The 23,409-nt window shown below is 46.1% G+C and overlaps 1 protein-coding gene across 1 annotated transcript in view; it reads left to right on the top strand.

The window, feature by feature from the left end:
- Nucleotides 1-23,409, top strand: part of LOC311106993 (1-phosphatidylinositol 4,5-bisphosphate phosphodiesterase beta-4-like) — a 155,289-nt gene that overhangs the window by 117,427 nt on the left and 14,453 nt on the right. The window contains exons 29-30 of the mRNA XM_084149419.1: nucleotides 276-364; nucleotides 5,613-5,766. Coding sequence (XP_084005545.1) covers nucleotides 276-364; nucleotides 5,613-5,766 — 243 coding nt within the window. The remainder of the gene's footprint in view (nucleotides 1-275; nucleotides 365-5,612; nucleotides 5,767-23,409) is intronic.

Genomic DNA, 23,409 nt, shown 5'->3' with positions numbered 1-23,409 from the left:
CATTTCCTGTTGCTGCAGGATTCTTTTCCTGCTGTGAGAAACTGGCTCAAATTAAGATCCTACATTTGTACATGCTTAGTTTCGTCCAATAGAATGTTGCTACTGTAGTAGAATGTTGTCATCTTTCCTTGTCTTTCTGTATAATGACTGTGTTTAGACTTTAAATAACAACAGAACCTCAAGTACATCAAATATGACAATACATTACATTGATGTTCCAGCAGTCCATTCCAGTCCAGTTCAGTGTATTGATGAATCTCCTGTCTTCTCTCTAGCCATCGTGGATGCCCTGTCAGACCCAAAAAAGTTCCTGTCCATAGCAGAGAAAAGAGCGGACCAGATGAGAGCTCTGGGGATTGAAACGGTACCAACGCTTGTTTGATCAATACATGTAACATACTGTATGTGCTGTAGCCAACTGTTCTATTGTACGTTGGAGTTGGCTACAGCACATACACTCAGTTTATTAGGTACGAAAATGATTTGCTCCTACAGACAGTGAGTCACATGGTCGTGGCTTGCTATATAAAGCAGGCAGACAGGCATCGAGGCATTCAGTTACTGTTCGATTGAACGTTAGAATGTGCAAAACGAGTGACCTAAGCGACTTTGAGCGTGGTATGATCGTTGGTGCCAGGCTCGCCGGCTCCAGTATCTTAGAAACGGCCGACCTCCTGGGCATTTCACGCACGACAGTGTCTAGGGTTTACCGAGAATGGTGTGACAAACAAAAAACATCCAGTCAGTGGCAGTTCTATGGCCGAAAATAGCTCGTTGATGAGAGAGGTCGAAAGAAAATGGCAAGAATCGTGCAAGCTAACAGGCAGGCCACAAACAGGCAAATAACGGTGCAGTACAACAGTGGTGTGCAGAACGGCATCTCGGAACGCACAACTCGTCGGTCCTTGTCACGGATGGGCTATTTCAGCAGACAACCACACCGGGTTCCACTCCTATCAGGTAAAAACAAGAAGAAACGGCTCCAGTGGGCACGCGTTCACCAACACTGGATAATTGAGGAGTGGGAAAACATTGCCTGGTCTGACGAATCCTGGTTCCTGTTGCGTGCGTCATGCTGATGGCAGAGTCAGGATTTGGCGTAAGCAGCATGAGTCCATGACTCCAGCCTGCCTTGTGTCAACGGTACAGGCTGGTGCCGATGGTGTGGGGAATGTTTTCCTGGCACACGTTAGGTCCCTTGATACCAAGCAACGATTGAGCACCACAGCTTATCTGAACATTGTTAATGACCAGGTGCATACCTTATGGCTGCTGGGGGGTCCGACCCGGTACTAGATGGGTGTACCTAATAAACTGGCAACTGAGTGTATATAAAATCAATCAAATAAAATGTTATTTGTCACATGTGCCAAATACAGCAGGTGTAGACTTTACTCTGAAATGCTTACTTACGAGCCCTTTCCCAATATAGTTAAATAAATACAAGGAAATAGTAACAAAATAAAATAACAATAACGAGGCTATATGCAAGGAGTACCAGTACCGAGTCAATGTGCAGGGGTACGAGGTAGTCGAGGTAATTGAGGTAATATGTACATGTAGGTAGGGGTAAAAGTGACTAGGCAATCAGGACAGATAATAAACAGAGTAGCAGCAGCGTATGTGAAGGTTGTGTGAAAGTGTGTCTGTGTGTGTTTGTCACGGTCGTTCATCGACGGGTCAGACCAAGGCGCAGCGTGATATGCGTACATGTTTATTAAATATTAAACACAACGACAAAATAACAAACAAAACGAAACGTGAAGTCCAAGGCAGCACGGAACAAGATCCCACAACCCACTAGTGCCAATAGGCTACCTAAGAATGGTCCCCAATCAGAGACAACGAGCGACAGCTGCCTCTGATTGGGAACCACACCGGCCAACATAGACGATCTAGATCTAAACCTAGAAAATACAACATCGAACATACCACACAGAAAATACACACCCTGACTCAACAAATACGAGTCCCCAGAGTCAGGGCGTGACAGGACCCTGGTGAAGCGGATTGCTCTGGCTCCGGAGTGGAGCAGCTGACCGGTGCCGGACCAGGCACCGGTGGAACAGGCACGGGCCGTGCCGGACTGGACACACGCACCACTGGCTTGGTGCAAGGGACAGGAACAGGCCGGACCGGGCTGGTGACGCGCACCACTGGCTTGGTGCGAGGGGCAGGAACAGGCCGGGCCGGGCTGGCGACGCGCACCACTGGCTTGGTGCGAGGGTCAGGAACAGGCCGGGCCGGCGACGCGCACCACTGGCTTGGTGCGTGGGGCAGGAACAGGCCGGACCGGGCTGGCGACGCGCACCACTGGCTTGGTGCGAGGGGCAGGAACAGGCCGGACCGGGCTGGCGACGCGCACCACTGGCTTGGTGCGAGGAGCAGGAACGGGTCGGGCCGTACTGGGAACACGCACCACTGGCTTAGTGCAGGAAGCAGGAACGGGCCGGACCGGACTGGCGACACGCACCACTTGCTTGGTGCGAGGAGCGGGACTGGGTTCCTTTATTAACCCCCGCTTCTTCTGCTGCCTAACCAGCTCCTCTCGCCGTGCCTCTACACTTTCCTTCTCCCTTATAGCCTCCTGTAGCGCCTCCCTCTGACCGAATAACTCCTGCTCCCTCTGAACCAATAGCCCCCGTAACATGGTGGCCTCCTCTCCTAACCTGCAGATCCGCCCTGTCGCGGCCTCCTGCTGCCTCGTTATCCACACAGTGTGCCCCCCCCAAAAAAATATATTGGGGTTGCCTCTCGGGCCTCCGTCTTCGGCACTCCTCTTCCCGTGAGGACTCCTCCGGGAGCCCCCACGAGTTAGGGAACAGAAACTCGTCGTCATCCTCCGACTCCTCAGTATAATACTGTTCCCACTCCTCTTCCCAAGGTCGTAGGGACCCAAACTGAAAACCAACCGGGTGCAGTGGTCGGGGCTCTTCTCTCACGCTCCCCGACCACCCCTTTAGCCCCCCCAAATTTTTTTTATTGGGGCTGCTTCTCGGGCCTCCTCCTCGGCCGGCTTCCGTGTTGCCGTTGCTCCTCTCCTGCCTGGGCATCTACCTTCGCCCATGGGCCTTTCCCCGCGAATATCTCTTCCCATGACCACAATTTGCCCACCTGTGCCATGGCTATTCACTCCTCCTGGGCACGCTGCTTGGTCCTCGTTTGGTGGTATCTTCTGTCACGTTCGTTCATCGACGGGTCAGACCAAGGCGCAGCGTGATATGCGTACATGTTTATTAAATATTAAACACAACGACAAAATAACAAACAAAACGAAACGTCCAAGGCAGCACAACACAACATACCTTAACACGGAACAAGATCCCACAACCCACAAGTGCCAATAGGCTACCTAAGTATGGTCCCCAATCAGAGACAACGAGCGACAGATGCCTCTGATTGGGAACCACACCGGCCAACATAGATCTAGACGATCTAGATCTAAACCTAGAAAACACAACATAGAACATACCACACAGAAAATGCACACCCTGACTCAGCAAATACGAGTCCCCAGAGTCAGGGCGTGACAGTGTTGTGTCAACAAGCATGTGTGTGTGTGTTTTGTGGGTGTGAGTGTATGTAGTGTGTATGTGTGGTTGTGTTGTTCTCATCACAGTAGAGGATAAGGCTGATGATTAATTGCTTTGGCTACTGGTTTAGTAGTCTTAGTAGCTTCCTACACTCTTAGAAAAAAGGGTTCCAAAAGGGTGCTTTGGCTGTCCTCATAGAATAACCCTTTTTGGTTCTAGGTAGAACCCTTTTGGGCTCTTCAAAGAGTTCTCCTATGGTGACAGCGGGAGAACTGTTTTAGGTTCTAGATAGCAAATTTTTTGTCCCTGGGTAATAAAATATGCCTTGGGTTGGATAGGAGAAAAGACAATATCACTCTATCTCTCCATATACAGTGGGGAGAACAAGTATTTGATACACTGCCAATTTTGCAGGTTTTCCTACTTACAAAGCATGTAGAGGTCTGTCATTTTTATCATAGGTACACTTCAACTGTGAGAGATGGAATCTAAAACAAACAAAAATCCAGAAAATCACATTGTATGATTTTTAAGTAATTAATTTGCATTTTATTGCATGACATAAGTATTTGATCACCTACCAACCAGTAAGAATTCCGTCTCTCACAGACCTGTTAGTTTTTCTTTAAGAAGCCCTCCTGTTCTCCACTCATTACCTGTATTAACTGCACCTGTTTGAACTCGTTACCTGTATAAAAGACACCTGTCCACACACTCAATCAAACAGACTCCAACCTCTCCACAATGGCCAAGACCAGAGAGCTGTGTAAGGACATCAGGGATAACATTGTAGACCTGCACAAGGCTGGGATGGGCTACAGGACAATAGGAAAGCAGCTTGGTGAGAAGGCAACAACTGTTGGCGCAATTATTCGAAAATGGAAGAAGTTCAAGATGACGGTCAATCACCCTCGGTCTGGGGCTCCATGCAAGATCTCACCTCGTGGGGCATCAATGATCATGAGGAAGGTGAGGGATCAGCCCAGAACTACACGGCAGGACCTGGTCAATGACCTGAAGAGAGCTGGGACCACAGTCTCAAAGAAAACCATTAGTAACACACTACGCCGTCATGGATTAAAATCCTGCAGCGCACGCAAGGCTCCCCTGCTTAAACCAGCGCATGTCCAGGCCCGTCTGAAGTTTGCCAATGACCATCTGGATGATCCAGAGGAGGAATGGGAGAAGGTCATGTGGTCTGATGAGACAAAAATAGAGCTTTTTGGTCTAAACTCCACTCGCCGTGTTTGGAGGAAGAAGAAGGATGAGTACAACCCCAAGAACACCATCCCAACCGTGAAGCATGGAGGTGGAAACATCATTCTTTGGGGATGCTTTTCTGCAAAGGGGACAGGACGACTGCACCGTATTGAGGGGAGGATGGATGGGGCCATGTATCGCGAGATCTTGGCCAACAACCTTCTTCCCTCAGTAAGAGCATTGAAGATGGGTCGTGGCTGGGTCTTCCAGCATGACAAAGACCCGAAACACACAGCCAGGGCAACTAAGGAGTGGCTCCGTAAGAAGCATCTCAAGGTCCTGGAGTGGCCTAGCCAGTCTCCAGACCTGAACCCAATAGAAAATCTTTGGAGGGAAAGTCCGTATTGCCCAGCGACAGCCCCGAAACCTGAAGGATCTGGAGAAGGTCTGTATGGAGGAGTGGGCCAAAATCCCTGCTGCAGTGTGTGCAAACCTGGTCAAGACCTACAGGAAACGTATGATCTCTGTAATTGCAAACAAAGGTTTCTGTACCAAATATTAAGTTCTGCTTTTCTGATGTATCAAATACTTATGTCATGCAATGAAATGCAAATGAATGTGATTTTCTGGATTTTTGTTTTAGATTCCGTCTCTCACAGTCGAAGTGTACCTATGTTAAAAATTACAGACCTCTACATGCTTTGTAAGTAGGAAAACCTGCAAAATCTTGTTCTCCCCACTGTATATGGAAATGCAGTAATGACTGAAAAGTGCATGAAAAAGATTTCTGTCCATAGACCTGAAACGCCCTCCCGTCCTTCTCGCTCTCTTTCTCCATCTCTCTCTTTCTCTCTCCACACCTCCCCTCCCTCGCTCCAGAGCGACATAGCAGACGTGCCAAATGAGAGTTCGAAGAACGACAAGAAAGGGAAGGTGAACGCCAACGTGAAGACCAACTTGACGCCACAGACCAGCTCAGACCCGGCTCAGTCTTCTACTTCTGCCCAGAACAACACCACTGAGACCAAGAAGGGTACGGCACACACACAGACACACTAACACACACAGACACACTAACACACGCAGACACACTAACACACGCAGACACACTAACACACACAGACACACTAACACACACAGACACACTAACACACACAGACACACTAACACACACAGACACACTAACACACACTAACACACACAGACACACTAACACACACTAACACACGCAGACACACTAACACACGCAGACACACTAACACACGCAGACACACTAACACACGCAGACACACTAACACACGCAGACACACTAACACACACAGACACACTAACACACACAGACACACTAACACACGCAGACACACTAACACACACAGACACACTAACACACACAGACACACTAACACACACAGACACACTAACACACACAGACACACTAACACACACTAACACACACAGACACACTAACACACACTAACACACGCAGACACACTAACACACGCAGACACACTAACACACGCAGACACACTAACACACGCAGACACACTAACACACGCAGACACACTAACACACACACACAGACACACTAACACACACAGACACACTAACACACACAGACACACTAACACACACAGACACACTAACACACGCAGACACACTAACACACGCAGACACACTAACACACACAGACACACTAACACACACAGACACACTAACACACACAGACACACTAACACACACAGACACACTAACACACACAGACACACTAACACACACAGACACACTAACACACACAGACACACTAACACACACAGACACACTAACACACAGACACACTAACACACAGACACACTAACACACACAGACACTAACACACTAACACACACACAGACACACTAACACACACACACAGACACACTAACACACACAGGCACACTAACACACACAGTCACACTAACACACACACAGGCACATTAACACACACAGGCACACTAACACACTAACACACACAGGCACACTAACACACTAACACACAAAGACACACTAACACACACAGACACACTAACACACACAGACACACTAACACACACAGACACACTAACACACACAGACACACTAACACACACACAGACACACTAACACACACAGACACACTAACACACACAGACACACTAACACACACAGACACACTAACACACACAGACACACTAACACACACAGACACACTAACACACACACAGACACACTAACAAACAGACACACACACAGACACACTAACACACACAGGCACACACACAGGCACACTAACACACTAAAATACACAGGCACACTAACACACACAGGCACACTAACACACACAGACACACTAACACACTAACACACACTAACACACTAACACACACAGACACAGTAACACACACAGACACACTAACACACACAGACACACTAACACACACAGACACACTAACACACGCAGACACACTAACACACACACACAGACACACTAACACACACAGACACACTAACACACACAGACACACTAACACACACAGACACACTAACACACGCAGACACACTAACACACAGACACACTACCACACACAGACACACTACCACACACAGACACACTAACACACACAGACACACTAACACACACAGACACACACACACACAGGCACACTAACACACACACAGGCACACTAACACACACACAGACACACTAACACACACATGCACACTAACACACACAGGCACACAGACACACTAACACACACAGACACACTAACACACACACACACACACACACACACACTAACACACACAGACACACTAACACACACAGGCACACTAACACACAGACACACTAACACACACAGACACACTAACACACACAGGCACACTAACACACACAGGCACACTAACACACACAGACACACTAACACACACAGACACACTAACAAACACAGGCACACTAACACACACAGACACACTAACACACACAAACACACTAACAGACACACTAACACACAGACAGACTAACACACACAGACACACTAACACACACAGACACACTAACACACACAGACACACTAACACACACAGACACACTAACACACACTAACACACACAGACACACTAACACACACTAACACACGCAGACACACTAACACACGCAGACACACTAACACACGCAGACACACTAACACACACAGACACACTAACACACACAGACACACTAACACACACAGACACACTAACACACGCAGACACACTAACACACACAGACACACTAACACACACAGACACACTAACACACACAGACACACTAACACACACAGACACACTAACACACACTAACACACACAGACACACTAACACACACTAACACACGCAGACACACTAACACACGCAGACACACTAACACACGCAGACACACTAACACACGCAGACACACTAACACACGCAGACACACTAACACACACACACAGACACACTAACACACACAGACACACTAACACACACAGACACACTAACACACACAGACACACTAACACACGCAGACACACTAACACACGCAGACACACTAACACACACAGACACACTAACACTAACAGACACACTAACACACACAGACACACTAACACACACAGACACACTAACACACTAACACACACAGACACACTAACACACACAGACACACTAACACACACAGACACACTAACACACACAGACACACTAACACACAGACACACTAACACACAGACACTAACACACTAACACACACACAGACACACTAACACACACACACACAGACACACTAACACACACAGGCACACTAACACACACAGTCACACTAACACACACACAGGCACATTAACACACACAGGCACACTAACACACTAACACACACAGGCACACTAACACACTAACACACAAAGACACACTAACACACACAGACACACTAACACACACAGACACACTAACACACTAACACACACAGACACACTAACACACACAGACACACTAACACACACAGACACACTAACACACACACAGACACACTAACACAAACAGACACACTAACACACACAGACACACTAACACACACAGACACACTAACACACACAGACACACTAACACACACAGACACACTAACACACACACAGACACACTAACAAACAGACACACACACAGACACACTAACACACACAGGCACACACACAGGCACACTAACACACTAACATACACAGGCACACTAACACACACAGGCACACTAACACACACAGACACACTAACACACACTAACACACTAACACACACAGACACAGTAACACACACAGACACACTAACACACACAGACACACTAACACACACAGACACACTAACACACACAAACACACTAACACACACAAACACACTAACACACAGACACACTACCACACACAGACACACTACCACACACAGACACACTAACACACACAGACACACTAACACACACAGACACACACACACACAGGCACACTAACACACACACAGGCACACTAACACACACACAGACACACTAACACACACATGCACACTAACACACACAGGCACACAGACACACTAACACACACAGACACACTAACACACACACACACACTAACACACACAGACACACTAACACACACAGGCACACTAACACACAGACACACTAACACACACAGACACACTAACACACACAGGCACACTAACACACACAGGCACACTAACACACACAGACACACTAACACACACAGACACACTAACACACACAGGCACACTAACAAACACAGGCACACTAACACACACAGACACACTAACACACACAAACACACTAACAGACACACTAACACACAGACAGACTAACACACACAGACACACTAACAAACACAGGCACACTAACACACACAGGCACACTAACACACACAGGCACACTAACACACACAGGCACACTAACACACACAGACACACTAACACACACAGACACACTAACACACACACAGGCACACTAACAAACACAGACACACTAACACACACAGACACACTAACACACACACAGACACACTAACTCACACAGACACACTAACTCACACAGGCACACTAACACACACAGGCACACTAACACACACAGGCACGCTAACACACTAACACACTAACACACACAGACACACTAACAAACACAGACACACTAACACACACAGACACACTAACACACACACAGACACACTAACACTAACAGACACACTAACACACAGACAGACTAACACACACAGACACACTAACAAACACAGGCACACTAACACACACAGGCACACTAACACACACAGACACACTAACACACACAGACACACTAACACACACAGACACACTAACACACACAGACACACTAACACACACAGACACACTAACACACACAGACACACTAACACACACTAACACACACAGACACACTAACACACACAGACACACTAGCACACACAAACACACTAACACACACAGACACACACAGACACACTAACACACACAGGCACACTAACACACAGACACACTACCACACACAGACACACTAACACACACACAGACACACTAACTCACACAGGCACACTAACACACACAGGCACACTAACACACACAGACACACTAACACACACAGACACACTAACACACACACACACTAACACACACAGACACACTAACACACACAGGCACACTAACACACACAGACACACACTAACACACACAGACACACTAACACACACACACACTAACACACACAGACACACTAACACACACAGACACACTAACACACACAGACACACTAACACACACAGGCACACTAACACACACAGACACACAGACACACTAACACACACACACACTAACACACACAGACACACTAACACACACAGGCACACTAACACACACAGGCACACTAACACACGCAGACACACTAACACACACAGACACACTAACACACACAGACACACTAACACACACACAGACACACTAACAAACAGACACACACACAGACACACTAACACACACAGGCACACACACAGGCACACTAACACACTAACATACACAGGCACACTAACACACACAGGCACACTAACACACACAGACACACTAACACACTAACACACACTAACACACTAACACACACAGACACAGTAACACACACAGACACACTAACACACACAGACACACTAACACACACAGACACACTAACACACACAAACACACTAACACACACAAACACACTATCACACAGACACACTACCACACACAGACACACTACCACACACAGACACACTAACACACACAGACACACTAACACACACAGACACACTAACACACACAGGCACACTAACACACACACAGGCACACTAACACACACACAGACACACTAACACACACATGCACACTAACACACACAGGCACACAGACACACTAACACACACAGACACACTAACACACACACACACACACACTAACACACACAGACACACTAACACACACAGGCACACTAACACACAGACACACTAACACACACAGACACACTAACACACACAGACACACTAACACACACAGGCACACTAACACACACAGGCACACTAACACACACAGACACACTAACACACACAGACACACTAACACACACAGACACACTAACAAACACAGGCACACTAACACACACAGACACACTAACACACACAAACACACTAACAGACACACTAACACACAGACAGACTAACACACACAGACACACTAACAAACACAGGCACACTAACACACACAGGCACACTAACACACACAGGCACACTAACACACACAGACACACTAACACACACAGACACACTAACACACACAGACACACTAACACACACACACAGGCACACTAACAAACACAGACACACTAACACACACAGACACACTAACACACACACAGACACACTAACTCACACAGGCACACTAACACACACAGGTACACTAACACACACAGGCACGCTAACACATTAACACACTAACACACACAGACACACTAACACACTAACAAACACAGACACACTAACACAGACAGACACACTAACACACACACAGACACACTAACACTAACAGACACACTAACACACACAGACACACTAACAAACACAGACACACTAACACACACAGACACACTAACACACACACAGACACACTAACACACACACAGACACACTAACACACACAGACACACTAACACACACATTCACACTAACACACTAACACACACAGACACACTAATACACACAGGCACACTAACATACACAGGCACACTAACACACACAGGCACACTAACACACACAGGCACACTAACACACACAGACACACTAACACACACTAACACACACAGACACACTAACACACACTAACACACACTAACACACACAGACACACTAACACACACAGACACACTAACACACACTAACACACACAGACACACTAACACACACAGACACACTAGCACATACAAACACACTAACACACACAGACACACTAACACACTAACACACACAGACACACTAACACACACAGGCACACTAACACACAGACACACTACCACACACAGACACACTAACACACACACAAACACACTAACTCACACAGGCACACTAACACACACAGGCACACTAACACACACAGACACACTAACACACACAAACACACACACACACACTAACACACACAGACACACTAACACACACAGGCACACTAACACACACAGACACACAGACACACTAACACACACAGACACACTAACACACACACACACTAACACACACAGACACACTAACACACACAGACACACTAACACACACAGACACACTAACACACACAGGCACACTAACACACACAGACACACAGACACACTAACACACACAGACACACTAACACACACAGACACACTAACACACACAGACACACTAACACACACAGGCACACTAACACACACAGGCACACTAACACACGCAGACACACTAACACACACAGACACACTAACACACACAGACACACTAACACACACAGACACACTAACACACACTAACACACACAGACACACTAACACACATTAACACACGCAGACACACTAACACACACAGACACACTAACACACACAGACACACTAACACACACTAACACACACAGACACATTAACACACATTAACACACGCAGACACACTAACACACGCAGACACACTAACACACACACACAGACACACTAACACACACAAACACACTAACACACACAGACACACTAACACACGCAGACACACTAACACACGCAGACACACTAACACACACAGACACACTAACACACACAGACACACTAACACACACAGACACACTAACACACACAGACACACTAACACACACAGACACACTAACACACACAGACACACTAACACACACAGACACACTAACACACAGACACACTAACACACTAACACACACACAGACACACTAACACACACACAGACACACTAACACACACAGGCACACTAACACACACACAGGCACATTAACACACACACACACAGGCACACTAACACACAAAGACACACACACAGACACACTAACACACACAGACACACTAACACACACAGACACACTAACACACAAAGACACACTAACACACACAGACACACTAACACACACACAGACACACTAACACACAGACACACACACAGACACACTAACACACACAGGCACACACACAGGCACACTAACACACTAACATACACAGGCACACTAACACACACAGGCACACTAACACACACAGACACACTAACACACACTAACACACACAGACACACTAACACACTAACACACACAGACACACTAGCACATACAAACACACTAACACACACAGACACACTAACATACTAACACACACAGACACACTAACACACAGGCACACTAACACACAGACACACTAACACACACAGACACACTAACACACACAGACACACTAACACACACAGACACACTAACACACACAGACACACACACACACACAGGCACACTAACACACACACAGACACACTAACACACACAGGCACACAAACACACTAACAGACACAGACACACACACACACACACTAACACACACAGACACACTAACACACACAGACACACTAACACACACAGGCACACTAACACACACAGACACACTAACACACACAGACACACTAACACACACAGGCACACTAACACACTAACACACACACACACACACACACACACACTAACACACACAGACACACTAACACACACAGACACACTAACACACACAGGCACACTAACACACACAGGCACACTAACACACACAGACACACTAACACACACAGGCACACTAACACACACAGACACACTAACACACACAGACACACTAACACACACAGGCACACTAACACACACAGGCACACTAACACACACAGACACACTAACACACACAGACACACTAACACACACAGACACACTAACACACACAGACACACTAACACACACAGGCACACTAACAAACACAGGCACACTAACACACACAGACACACTAACACACACAGACACACTAACACACACAGACACACTAACACACTAACACACACAGACACACTAACACACACAGACACACTAACAAACACAGGCACACTAACACACACAGGCACACTAACACACACAGGCACACTAACACACACAGGCACACTAACACACACAGACACACTAATACACACAGGCACACTAATACACACAGGCACACTAACACACACAGGCACACTAACACACACAGGCACACTAACACACACAGGCACACTAACAAACACAGACACACTAACACACACAGACACACTAACACACTAACAAACACAGACACACTAACACACACAGACACACTAACAGACACAGACACACTAACACTAACAGACACACTAACACACACAGACACACAGACACACTAACACACACAGACACTCTAACACACAAAGACACACTAACACACACAGACACACTAACACACACAGACACACTAACACACACAGACACACTAACACACTAACAGACACACTAACACACACAGACACACTAACAAACACAGGCACACTAACACACACAGACACACTAACAGACACACTAACACACACAGACACACTAACACACACAGACACACTAACACACACAGACACACTAACACACACAGACACACTAACACTAACAGACACACTAACACACACAGACACACTAACACACACAGACACTCTAACACACACAGACACACAGACACACTAACACACACAGACACACTAACACACACAGACACACTAACACACTAACAGACACACTAACACACACAGACACACTAACAAACACAGGCACACTAACACACACAGACACACTAACAGACACACTAACACACACAGACACACTAACACACAGACACACTAACACACACACAGGCACACTAACACACACAGGCACACTAACAAACACAGACACAGTAACACACACAGACACACTAACAAACACAGACACACTAACACACACAGACACACTAACACACAATAACACACACAGACACACTAACACACTAACACACACAGACACACTAGCACATACAAACACACTAACACACACAGACACACTAACACACTAACACACACAGACACACTAACACACACAGGCACACTAACACACATACACACTACCACACACAGACACACTAACACACACAGACACACTAACACACACAGACACACTAACACACACACACACACACAGGCACACTAACACACACACAGACACACTAACACACACACAGACACACTAACACACACAGGCACACTAACACACACAGGCACACTAACACACTCAGACACACTAACACACACACTAACACACACACACACACACTAACACACACAGACACACTAACACACACAGACACACTAACACACACAGACACACTAACAGACACACTAACACACACAGACACACTAACACACACAGACACACTAACACACACACAGACACACTAACACACACAGACACACTAACACACACAGACACACTAACACACTAACACACACAGAAACACTAACACACACAGACACACTAACACACACAGACACACTAACACACACTAACACACACAGACACACTAACACAGACACACTAACACACACACAGACACACTAACACACAGACACACACACAGACACACTAACACACACAGGCACACTAACACACACAGACACACTAACACACTAACACACACTAACACACACTAACACACTAACACACACAGACACAGTAACACACACAGACACACTAACACACTAACACACACAGACACACTAACACACTAACACACGCAGACACACTAACACACTAACACACACAGACACACTAACACACACAGGCACACTAACACACAGACACACTACCACACACAGACACACTAACACACACAGACACACTAACACACACAGACACACTAACACACACAGACACACACACACACACAGGCACACTAACACACACACAGGCACACTAACACACACACAGACACACTAACACACACACAGGCACACAGACACACTAACAGACACAGACACACACACACACAGACACTAACACACACAGACACACTAACACACACAGGCACACTAACACACACAAACACACTAACACACACAGACACACTAATATAATATATAATATAATATAATAATATGCCATTTAGCAGACGCTTTTATCCAAAGCGACTTACAGTCATGCGTGCATACATTTTTTTTTTTTTGTGTGTGGGTGGTCCCGGGGATCGAACCCACTACCTTGGCGTTACAAGCGCCGTGCTCTACCAGTTGAGCTACAGAGGACCACACTAACACACACAGACACACTAACACACACAGGCACACTAACACACACAGGCACACTAACACACACAGGCACACTAACACACACAGGCACACTAACACACACAGGCACACTAACACACACAGACACACTAACATACACAGGCACACTAACACACACAGACACACTAACACACACAGACACACTAACACACACACTAACACACACAGACACACTAACACACTAACACACACAGACACACTAACAAACACAGGCACACTAATACACACAGGCACACTAACACACACAGGCACACTAACAAACACAGGCACTCTAACACACACACTAACACACACAGACACACTAACACACTAACACACACAGACACACTAACAAACACAGGCACACTAATACACACAGGCACACTAACACAAACAGGCACACTAACACAAACAGGCACACTAACAAACACAGGCACACTAACACACACAGGCACACAGACACACTAACACACACTAACACACTAACACACACAGACACAGTAACACACACACACACTAACAAACACAGACACACTAACACACACACAGGCACACTAACACACACAGGCACACTAACACACACAGACACACTAACACACACAGACACACTAACACACACAGACACACTAACACACACACAGACACACTAACACACACACAGGCACACTAACACACACAGACACACTAACACACACAGGCACGCTAACACACTAACACACTAACAAACACAGACACACTAACATACACAGGCACACTAACACACACAGGCACACTAACACACACTAACACACTAACACACACTAACACACTAACACACACTAACACACACAGACACAGTAACACACACAGACACACTAACAAACACAGACACACTAACACACACAGACACACTAACACACACAGACACACTAACACACACAGACACACTAGCACATACAAACACACTAACACACACAGACACACTAACACACACAGGCACACTAACACACATACACACTACCACACACAGACACACTAACACACACAGACACACTAACACACACAGACACACTAACACACACAGACACACACACACACACAGGCACACTAACACACACACAGGCACACTAACACACACACAGACACACTAACACACACAGGAACACTAACACACACAGGCACACTAACACACACTAACACACACAGACACACTAACAAACACAGGCACACTAACACACACAGGCACACTAACACACACAGGCACACTAACACACACAGGCACACTAACACACACAGACACACTAACACACACAGACACACTAACACACACAGACACACTAACACACACAGGCACACTAACAAACACAGGCACACTAACACACACAGGCACACTAACACACACAGACACACTAACACACAGACACACTAACACACAGACACACTAACAGACACACTAACACACTAACACACACAGACACACTAACACACACAGACACACTAACACACTAACACACACAGACACACTAACACACACAGGCACACTAACACACACAGGCACACTAACACACACAGGCACACTAACACACACAGGCACACTAACACACTAACACACACAGACACACTAACACACTAACACACACAGACACACTAACACACACAGGCACACTAATACACCCAGGCACACTAATACACACAGGCACACTAACACACACAGGCACACTAACAAACACAGACACACAGACACACTAACACACTAACACACACAGACACACTAACACACACAGACACACTAACACACACAGACACACTAACACACACAGACACACTAACACACACAGACACACTAACACACACACAGACACACTAACACACACACAGGCACACTAACACACACAGACACACAGACACACTAACAAACACAGACACACAGACACACTAACAAACACAGACACACTAACACACCTAGACACACTAACACACACAGACACACTAACACACACAGACACACTAACACACACAGGCACACTAACAAACACAGGCACACTAACACACACAGACACACTAACACACACAGACACACTAACACACAGACACACTAACACACAGACACACTAACAGACACACTAACACACTAACACACACAGACACACTAACACACACAGACACACTAACACACTAACACACACAGACACACTAACACACACAGGCACACTAACACACACAGGCACACTAACACACACAGGCACACTAACACACACAGGCACACTAACACACTAACACACACAGACACACTAACACACTAACACACACAGACACACTAACACACACAGGCACACTAATACACCCAGGCACACTAATACACACAGGCACACTAACACACACAGGCACACTAACAAACACAGACACACAGACACACTAACACACTAACACACACAGACACACTAACACACACAGACACACTAACACACACAGACACACTAACACACACAGACACACTAACACACACAGACACACTAACACACACACAGACACACTAACACACACACAGGCACACTAACACACACAGACACACAGACACACTAACAAACACAGACACACAGACACACTAACAAACACAGACACACTAACACACCTAGACACACTAACACACACAGACACACTAACACTAACAGACACACTAACACACACACAGGCACACTAACACACACAGACACACTAACACACACAGGCACGCTAACACACTAACACACACAGACACACTAACACACTAACAAACACAGACACACTAACACACCTAGACACACTAACACACACAGACACACTAACACTAACAGACACACTAACACACACAGACACACTAACACACTAACACACACAGACACACTAACACACACAGACACACTAACACACACAGGCACACTAACACACACAGACACACTAACACACACAGACACACAGACACACTAACACACACAGACACACTAACACACACAGACACACTAACACACACAGGCACACTAACACACACAGACACACTAACATACACACTAACACACACAGACACACTAACACACACAGACACACTAACACACACAGACACACTAACAACACAGGCACACTAACACACACATTCACACTAACACACACATACACACTAACACACACAGACACACTAACACACACAGACACACTAATACACACAGGCACACTAACACACACACAGGCACACTAACACACACAGGCACACTAACACACACAGACACACTAACATACACACTAACACACACAGACACACTAACACACTAACACACACAGACACACTAACACACACAGACACACTAACAACACAGGCACACTAACACACACAGGCACACTAACAGACACAGGCACACTAACAGACACAGACACACTAACACACACAGACACACTAACACACACAGGCACACTAAAACACACAGGCACACTAACACACACATACACACTAACACACACAGGCACACTAACACACACAGACACACTAACACACACAGGCACGCTAACACACTAACACACACAGACACACTAACACACTAACAAACACAGACACACTAACACACACAGACACACTAACACTAACAGACACACTAACACACACAGACACACTAACACACACAGACACACTAACACACTAACACACACAGACACACTAACACACACACAGACAGACACACTAACACACACAGACACACTAACACAGACACACACAGGCACACTAACACACACAGGCACACTAACACAATCAGGCACACTAACACACACAGGCACACTAACACACACAGGCACACTAACACACAGACACACTATCACACACAGACACACTAACATACACAGACACACTAACACACACAGACATTCTAACACACACACAGCCACACTAACACACACACAGACACACTAACACACACAGGCACACTAACACACACAGGCACACTAACACACTAACACACACAGGCACACTAACACACACAGACACACTAACACACACAGACACACTAACACACACAGACACACTAACACACACAGACATTCTAACACACACACAGCCACACTAACACACACACACTAACACACACACAGACACACTAACACACACAGGCACACTAACACACTAACACACAAAGACACACTAACACACACAGGCACACTAACACACACAGACACACTAACACACACACACAGACACACTAACACACACACACAGGCACACTAACACACACAGACACACTAACACACTAACACACACAGACACACTAACACACACAGGCACACTAACACACACAGACACACTAACACACACAGACACACTAACACACACAGACATTCTAACACACACACAGCCACACTAACACACACACACTAACACACACACAGGCACACTAACACACTAACACACACAGGCACACTAACACACACAGACACACTAACACACACAGACACACTAACACACACAGACACACTAACACACACAGACATTCTAACACACACACAGCCACACTAACACACACACACTAACACACACACAGACACACTAACACACACAGGCACACTAACACACACAGACACACTAACACACACAGGCACACTAACACACTAACACACACAGACACACTAACACACACAGACACACTAACACACACAGACATTCTAACACACACACAGCCACACTAACACACACACACTAACACACACACAGACACACTAACACACACAGGCACACTAACACACACAGACACACTAACACACTAACACACACAGACACACTAACACACTAACACACACAGACACACTAACACACACAGGCACACTAACACACACAGACACACTAACACACACAGACACACTAACGCACACTAACACACTAACGCACACAGACACACTAACACACACAGACACACTAACACACACAGACACACTAACACACACATACACACTAACACACACAGGCACACTAACACACACAGGCACACTAACACACACAGGCACACTAACACACACAGACACACTAACACACTAACAAACACAGACACACTAACACACACAGACACACTAACACACACAGGCACGCTAACACACTAACACACTAACACACACAGACACACTAACACACTAACAAACACAGACACACTAACAGACACACTAACACTAACAGACACACTAACACACACAGACACACTAACACACTAACACACACAGACACACTAACACACACAGACACACTAACACACACAGACACACTAACACACACAGACACACTAACACACTAACACACACAGGCACACTAACAAACACAGGCACACTAACACACACAGACACACTAACAGACACGCTAACACACTAACACACACAGACACACTAACACACTAACACACACAGACACACTAACACACACAGACACACTAACAAACACAGGCACACTTACACACACAGGCACACTAACACACACAGGCACACTAACACACACATTCACACTAACACACACAGACACACTAACACACACAGACACACTAATACACACAGGCACACTAACACACACACAGACACACTAACACACACAGGCACACTAACAAACACAGACACACTAACACACTAACAGACACACTAACACACTAACACACACTAACACACTAACACACACAGACACACTAACACACACAGACACACTAACACACACACAGACACACTAACACACACACAGACACACTAACACACACACAGACACACTAACACACACAGACACACTAACAAACACAGGCACACTAATACACACAGGCACACTAACACACACAGGCACACTAACAAACACAGGCACTCTAACACACACACTAACAGACACACTAACACACTAACACACACAGACACACTAACAAACACAGGCACACTAATACACACAGGCACACTAACACACACAGGCACACAGACACACTAACACACACTAACACACTAACACACACAGACACAGTAACACACACACACACTAACAAACACAGACACACTAACACACACACAGGCACACTAACACACACAGACACACTAACACACACAGACACACTAACACACACAGACACACTAACACACACAGACACACTAACACACACACACAGACACACTAACACACACACAGGCACACTAACACACACAGACACACTAACACACACAGGCACGCTAACACACTAACACACTAACAAACACAGACACACTAACATACACAGGCACACTAACACACACAGGCACACTAACACACACTAACACACTAACACACACTAACACACTAACACACACTAACACACACAGACACAGTAACACACACAGACACACTAACAAACACAGACACACTAACACACACAGACACACTAACACACACAGACACACTAACACACACAGACACACTAGCACATACAAACACACTAACACACACAGACACACTAACACACACAGGCACACTAACACACATACACACTACCACACACAGACACACTAACACACACAGACACACTAACACACACAGACACACTAACACACACAGACACACACACACACACAGGCACACTAACACACACACAGGCACACTAACACACACACAGACACACTAACACACACAGGAACACTAACACACACAGGCACACTAACACACACTAACACACACAGACACACTAACAAACACAGGCACACTAACACACACAGGCACACTAACACACACAGGC

This window comes from Coregonus lavaretus, assembly GCF_964263955.1.
Source record: "Coregonus lavaretus genome assembly, chromosome: 31".
Lineage (NCBI taxonomy): Eukaryota > Metazoa > Chordata > Actinopteri > Salmoniformes > Salmonidae > Coregonus > Coregonus lavaretus.
This window is presented reverse-complemented; position numbering and strand designations above follow the sequence as displayed.